Source organism: Mauremys mutica, chromosome 15 (assembly GCF_020497125.1).
Source record: "Mauremys mutica isolate MM-2020 ecotype Southern chromosome 15, ASM2049712v1, whole genome shotgun sequence".
NCBI lineage: Eukaryota > Metazoa > Chordata > Testudines > Geoemydidae > Mauremys > Mauremys mutica.
The window spans coordinates 31,391,701-31,398,724 of NC_059086.1; the positions used below are offsets into that span (position 1 = coordinate 31,391,701).

Here is a 7,024-nt window from a genome sequence, read left to right on the forward strand (position 1 = left end):
GCTGTTGGCATGGTGGGAGCTGGCTGGGGGGGTGATGCCACCTGTGTGATCGTCCCCTGCCCTCTGACAGGCCAAGCACCAGAACTGCTGCGAATGCGCAGCTGAGCTCCCAGCTGGGAGATAAAACGGGCCACATGGCAGCGAAGATGGAGTACGGGGGGGACTTGATAACCAGCTGGTGTCAATCCCCCTAGCAAACGGAGCGGTGTTGGGTTACACCAGCTGTGGATCTGGCCCTACTGAATCGGGGCCGGTTGACACCAGCCGTGGGATTTTTTTACATGGAATTATGAAATGATGAATTCAGGCCTAAATCAACTGTCACAAGCACCGACGTGTTCTCTGTGTGTCTATAAAACATGCCCCCCATTGCTCACCACCCCTGAGGCCCAGCAAGCGCAGCAAATAGTGCCACGGCTGCAGCGGCCTTCTCTGTGGCACGGGGGTGGCCTGTGCAGGGAGGCTTGGGGGGGGGCGAGCCCCGGCAGTTTTGAATGGGTTGGGGGGCCCTGCTGGATTCCCCACCTGAATCACTGGCTCCTTGGGGCATTGTAACTGCCTCAGTTGGACAGCATCACCCGGAGTGCCCCAGCATGAGAGATGGAGAAGGTAGACAACCAGGAGGAACGTACCTGGAGAGCAGTCCAGGCCTGGGACTGGCCTAGGTCATTAAGCTCCCTAGTAGGTACCATAGGGGGTCATCTTTCCTGGGGCTGAACCTCCCTTTCCTGTTTGGGGTGTGGGTCAGGCACAACCAGGGAGAACCCAGACACCCCCTCTCCCCAGGCCATGGATGGGTGGGAGAGGTCCTGGTTTCTCGGGGTGGGGGAGAGATCCAAGCAGCCTCCTAGTTTTTCCCAAAACATCCCTCAATGTCTCAGAGCAAGGTTGGCGTCTTTACCTGGGGATCCAGCCCCATTGGCCCCAGCAGGAGTCAACTGAGCAGACCCCCAGCAGAGGGTCAGTCGGCCGTAGCTCCTTTTAGGTCACCATCACTCGGCAGCCCAGGCTGATGAACTGGACAGGGCGGGGGCAGTCGGATCCAGAGCGATGTCAGTAGAGCAACCGAGAACCCAGAGCCACCCCAGGACCTTGCCCTGGCTTAGCCCTCGCTGGATGAGCAGGAGCGTTACACGGAGCTGCACAGACGCCATGTGAGGGATGGTCTCTGCCCCAGTTGACATGCACCAGGCAGAGGCGTGGGAGCATCAGCATCCCCGTTCTAGAGGAGAAAGCGAGGCACAGAGAGATTGAGGGGCTGGGCTGGCACTCAAACCCAGCTCTCAGCACCATCTGCCAGCTGAGAGACCCAGCTCGCGTTTCCCAGCATCCAAGAATTCCCACAGAGCCGAGCTGGGAATCGGGGACAGCGAGCTCGGGGCCCCAGGCTGCTCCTGTGAAGGCTTGGTCAGACAACTGTCCCTCAGTTCAAGGTCCTAAAGTTGCATCCATATGACACCATGTCACTGATGGGAACTCTTTTGATCCGGAATGGAGGGGTCCGGGTCCTGGCCCTGGGGGTTATCTACACCGAAGGGGGCACATCTGTGATAGGTCTCGGGGTGCCCAGCACTGTGACCCAACTCTAGCAAAAGGGGATAGTTCATGGTAGCCGGGTTTCATCTCGACTCCACCAGCCCTTCCACCACCCAAGGACTCTCCTCTGGGCAGTGCCCACCCCGATTTCACTTTGCATGATAACAGGAGCACCCTGAGTCCCTTTGCCCTCTGATATCCAGCCCCTGGCACAGGCTACTCATAGAAATTCCAGATCCTCTGCCCCCAGGCCTGCCCCAGTTTTGCCTTCAGCCGCCGCTCCTGTAAACCACACAGCACTGACAATGCAACAGAGGCGGGTTTATTTAGGAAGAAGTAAAGATTTAGCTAGGAATGCGAGGAAGTGGTGGAAACAGTTACACCACACAGCAAAATCACAGGGCGTGAAGGGTCTGATAGCTAGTTTCCTTTCCTTGCTAATAAAGTAAGTTTCCCCCCAACACCCTCCGTGCAAATAAAAGTTCAGTCTGTTGCAGAGCTGCCTGGGGATTTCCTCTGTGAATGCATCCAGAGTGCATTTCCCTCTGTGGTATGCCGAAAACAGCCTTTTGATCCTATTCACCAGCAGGGCAAACCTCTGCCTCGTGGCAGTGTTCCTTTTTTTAACCTTCCGGTGGTTTCATTCGATAGTTTGCACTGACCTCCAGTGATTTCCTGTTTAAAATCTTAATATTGTGCAAGGCTAAACGACTAAGTCTTGCATTGCATCACTGGCTAAGGAGGGGGAGCAGGAGGGGGACAACTCCCCGGGCCGTCACCGAGACATTATCCTCCTGAGGTCTAATTTCTTCTCCAAGTCCGTAAAGCATATGGTCAAGATCAAAACATTATCCCTTAAATGTCACCTGTACATGCATCTCGCAACGATTTTGAATCTTGACAAATTATGAGTGTTCTGAAGGTACTTATCTCATAACACTTTCTGGATTAATATCCTTAACGATGTGTTTGGTCTCAGGTGACAGCTGTTTGCAAAGAAGGGGACCTTTCGCCTATGGCTCGCGGTGTTTCAGCGTCGCACTAGGGCTGGGAGAAAGTTTTTCATCGAGTGATTTTTTTAGACAGAAACTTGTTGGGTTTTTTTCCTCTGAAACTTTTTTTTTTCACCAAAAGAGCCTGTTGGTGAAATGTAATTTTTTTCAGCAAAAACATGACTGCTTGGAAAATGGAATATTTTGATTCAGTGAGTCCCATAAGCTGCAGTGATGGCTTATGGGAATTGTAGTTTGGTTGTCTCATGTCCCCATTCTCCTCTATAGACTGGGCTCTCCATTTGGACTACATCTCCCCAATGAACTACAGCATAGCATTCCCATGATGCACCACCTCTGTCTCCAAGAGGAGAGACCACAGTGCCTCATGGGAGATGTAGTCCAACGAGAGAGCCAAACCTATAGAGGAGAATGGACACACAAGGCAACATGATGGCATTTCAGAATTGAATAGGGGTTTTAGCCAAAAATTTTCATCATTTGGTGAAAATTTTTTCACCATTTGGCTGACAGTTTCCAGTATTAAAATTTTCACCAAGCAAAATTGAAATTTTCTGTGGAAAAGTCAGAGAAAACAAAAAAAATCCACTTTCAAGGTAACTTTCTGAGGACAAATTTAGCTGAAAACAGAACACTTCGGTTTCATCAATATTTTCTGTGGGAAATGTAACCAAAATTGAAAATTTTTCACTTCAAATGCTATTGTCTCTGGAAAATTAAGGGGAAAATGAAAAATTTCTGTTCAATTGATGTTTTCTGTGGAAAGTTTAGATAGGAACAAAAATTTTCTCTTTCACTGAAATTTTCTGTGGAAAGTGTAGATGAAAAGGAATATTTATGGTTCCATCTATGTGTTCTGTGGAAAATTTAGGGAAAAAAGACAAATTTTCTCTCTTGCCAACATGTTCTGTGGAAACTTCAGACAAAAAATTTAAAAATTCAGTTCTGTTGACATTTTCTGTGGAAAATTTAGGCAAAAAAAAATTTAATCCTTTTTTTCCCCCCACTGCAGAAAATTAAGACAGAAATGTTCTGAGGAAATGCCCTTGTTTCCCAACCAGCTCTCACCTCACAACATGTCCCAAGTGCCTCCTCATTTTAGGTCCACATTTGGGTAGCGTGGCCTATTGGCCACACTTAGGACTTCTTGGTCAATCCGGCCCTGTGCATCAGCTTGGCCATGGCCCCCTTGACCTCCTTGTTCCTCAGGGTGTAGATGAGTGGGTTGAGGGCCGGCGTAACCACAATATAGAAAACAGCGATGTGCTTGTCCCGGTCGGGGGCGGCGCCGGAGCGGGGCCTCATGTACATGGAGATGACGGTGCCGTAGAAGATGGCCACCACAGCCAGGTGGGAGGCACAGGTGGAAAACGCTTTGCGTCGCCCAGCGGCCACCTGTCCCTGCAGCACAGAGGCCAGGATGAGGCCATAGGAGGCCAAGATGACGGCCAGCGGGAGCAGCAGGATGAACACAGCCGCCCCGAAGACCACGGCCTCGGTGAGGCGCGTGTCGGCGCAGGCCAGCTCCAGCACCACCGGCAGCTCGCAGAAGAAGTGGTTGACCCAGTTGGGCCCGCAGAAGGGCAGCCGCAGAGTGCAGGCCACGTTGACCACTGAGAGGAGGAACCCCGCAGCCCAGGAGGACAAGGCCAGCGCCCAGCAACGGCCCCGCCCCATGACGGCGGCGTAGCGCAGCGGCCAGCACACGGCGACGAAGCGGTCGTAGGCCATGGCGGCCAGCAGGATGGCCTCGGTGCTCCCGAGCGAGAGGGCGAGGTACATCTGGGCGGCGCAGCGAGCGAAGGGGATGGATTTGCTGCGGGTCAGGAGGTGGGCCAGAGCCTGGGGGATGGTGCAGCTGGTGTAGCAGATCTCCAGGAAGGAGAGGTGGCTGAGGAAAAAGTACATGGGGGTGTGGAGGCACGAGTCGGCCCGCACCAGGCCTACGATCAGCAGGTTGCCTGCCAGGGTGGCCAGGTAAGTGGCCAGGATGGCCGCGAATAGGAGGCGCTGCGTCCGCAGCCGGCCAGACAGACCCACCAGGATGAACTCGGAGACCGAGGTGCGGTTCTCATCCCCCATCGCCTCCATCCACCTGCAAGGAGAGAGAACAGGGAGATAACATAGGCCGGGTTGTGAGGCGGACTCAACGGGCTGGGCTACACTGGGGTCAATCCAGAGTCACACCTGACTGCACGGAGAGCAGGGCTGGATTCTGATCTCAGCCCCCTGGGGTCAATCTGAATTTCAGGGGTGACTCCGGATTGACCGCAGGGGGACTGAGATCAGAATCCAGCCCTGCACCCATTGCTGTCAGGGGTGACTCCAAGCAGGGATCTGTACATGGGGTGCCCCCCACACAGGAAAATGCCCTACTCACTGGGCTATTAGCTAGTCTCCCACTCTTCCCACCCTCCTTCCTTATCCTGCACTTGCGAAATATCTTTGTCAAATCTTTTTAAACTTCCGGGTCATTAAAGATCCCCTGGAACATCCCGTCCCCCACCCCCACTCCCACACACAGCCCAGATTCCTAGCCAAGCCCTCTGCACTCTCGGCTGGTTTCTCCATCACTTCTTGTCCCAAACTCTTGCCGTAGCGTTGCTTTATGGTGTTAAAGAGCCCCTGCGCTCCACCCCAGAGGTGGCTGCAGCTCAGCACCAGCTGAGTGGTCCCTGTATAACCAGCTCCTGTGCCCCATCCCAGATCCCACCTCCCCTGCCTGCCCAGAGCTATTTGCTGGTCATGGAGCCCTGTGCGGAAGCTGAGGACGGGATGTTCAGAAGCCTCCAACGATTGGACAAGACACCGGTAAGGCCTCATCTGTAATACTGTGTCCAACTCCCCCGCGTTTGAGAAGGAGGATTCCGACCGGACAGGAGCTGAGATGAGCAGGGGACGGTGCCATGATCTCCCGAGAAGGAAGTGGCAGAACGGGGCCCGTTTAGGCTGTAATGCAGGCTGAGAGGGGCTCCGATTGGTCTATCAATCCATCCGCGAGGTGAACGCCCAGACGGGGACAAGCTACTGATATGGAATTTTTCATATGGCTAAATGTCAATGCAGACGTCCAGGAACAAAGAAACAAGGCTGTATTGTACGCACAGGGTGGGGGGCTCTCTCCTGGGGAGCAGGGATGCTGACAAAGATTTGGGGGAGTCATGGCGCCTAATCAGCTGAACACGAGCTCCCAGTATGGCCAGAGGAGCCAGTGCAATCCTGGGGTGCGCAAAGAGCAATCTCAAGTAGGCGCAGAGAGGTTATTTTACCCCTGGATCTGGCCCTGGGGCGACCACCGCTGGGATCCGGTGTCCAGTTCTGGTGCCCACCATTCGAGAAGGAGGCTGATAAATCAGAGAGGGGGTCAGAGACGAGCCAGGAGAATGATTCAAGGATTAGAAAACCTGCCTGAGAGTGATAAACTCCAGGAACTCAAAGAGAAGGTCCAGGGGGGACTTGATCCCAGTCTATAAGTGTCTACACAGGGAACAAATATTTCATAACGGGCTCTTCAATCTAGCAGACAACGATCTAACCCCGTCCAATGGCTGCAAGTTGAAGCTAGACAAATTCAGACTTGAAACAAGACGTCCATTTGGAATAGGGAGAGTAATTAACCATCGGAACAACTCGCCAAGGGCCTGGTGGATTCTCCATCACTAGCAATTTTCAAACTGGATGTTTCCCTGAAATTCTTTCGGGGCCGTTCTCTGGCCTGAGTTATACAGGGGGTCAGACTAGATGATCACATTGGTCCCTTCTGGCCTTGGGATCTATGAATCTAGGAATTTTAGACTTGAAATTAGACGAAGGATTCTAACCATTAGAGGACTGAAGTTCTGGAATAGCCTTCCAAGGGGAGCAGTGGGGGCAAAAGACATATCTGGCTTCAAGACTAAGCTTGATAAGTTTATGGAAGGGATGGTAAGATGGGATAGCCTAATTTTGGCAATTAATTTGGCAATTGATTTTTTATTATCAGCAGGTAAGTATGCCCAGTGGTCTGTGATGGGATGTTAGATGGGGGTGGGATCTGAGTTATTACAGAGAATTCTTTCCTGGGTGCTGGCTGGTGAGTCTTGTCCACATGCTCAGGGTTTAGGTGATCACCATATTTGGGGTCGGGAAGGAATTTTCCTCCAGGGCAGATTGGCAGAAGCCCTAGAGGTTTTTCACCTTCCTCTGCAGGATGGGGCATGGGTCACTTGCTGGAGGATTCTCTGTACCTAAAGTCTTTAAACCACGATTTGAGGACTTCAATAGCTCAGACATAGGTTAGGGGTTTTTTACAGGAGTGGGTGGGTGAGATTCTGTGGCCTGCATTGTGCAGGAGGTCAGACTAGATGATCATAATGGTCCCTTCTGACCTTAAAGTCTATGAGTCTATGAATCTGTGAAGGACGATGTGGCCCAAGGGCAAATGAGGATACACTGACCGGGAGCCACTTGAGGCTGGAAACCAGAAGCAGGTTTCT

General features: G+C 52.4%; 1 protein-coding gene across 1 annotated transcript; it reads right to left on the bottom strand.

The window, feature by feature from the left end:
* Positions 1–3,686: 3,686 nt before the first annotated feature.
* On the bottom strand, positions 3,687–4,640 carry LOC123350543 (olfactory receptor 2D3-like). Its single transcript, XM_044989174.1, has one exon. The coding sequence runs from the start codon at positions 4,638–4,640 to the stop codon at positions 3,687–3,689; it is 954 nt and encodes a 317-aa protein (XP_044845109.1).
* Positions 4,641–7,024: the final 2,384 nt, after the last annotated feature.

Excerpts from the sequence above, each read along its gene's own strand:
- LOC123350543 (XM_044989174.1), bottom strand. The coding sequence starts at position 4,640 with ATGGAGGCGATGGGGGATGAGAACCGCACCTCGGTCTCCGAGTTCATC.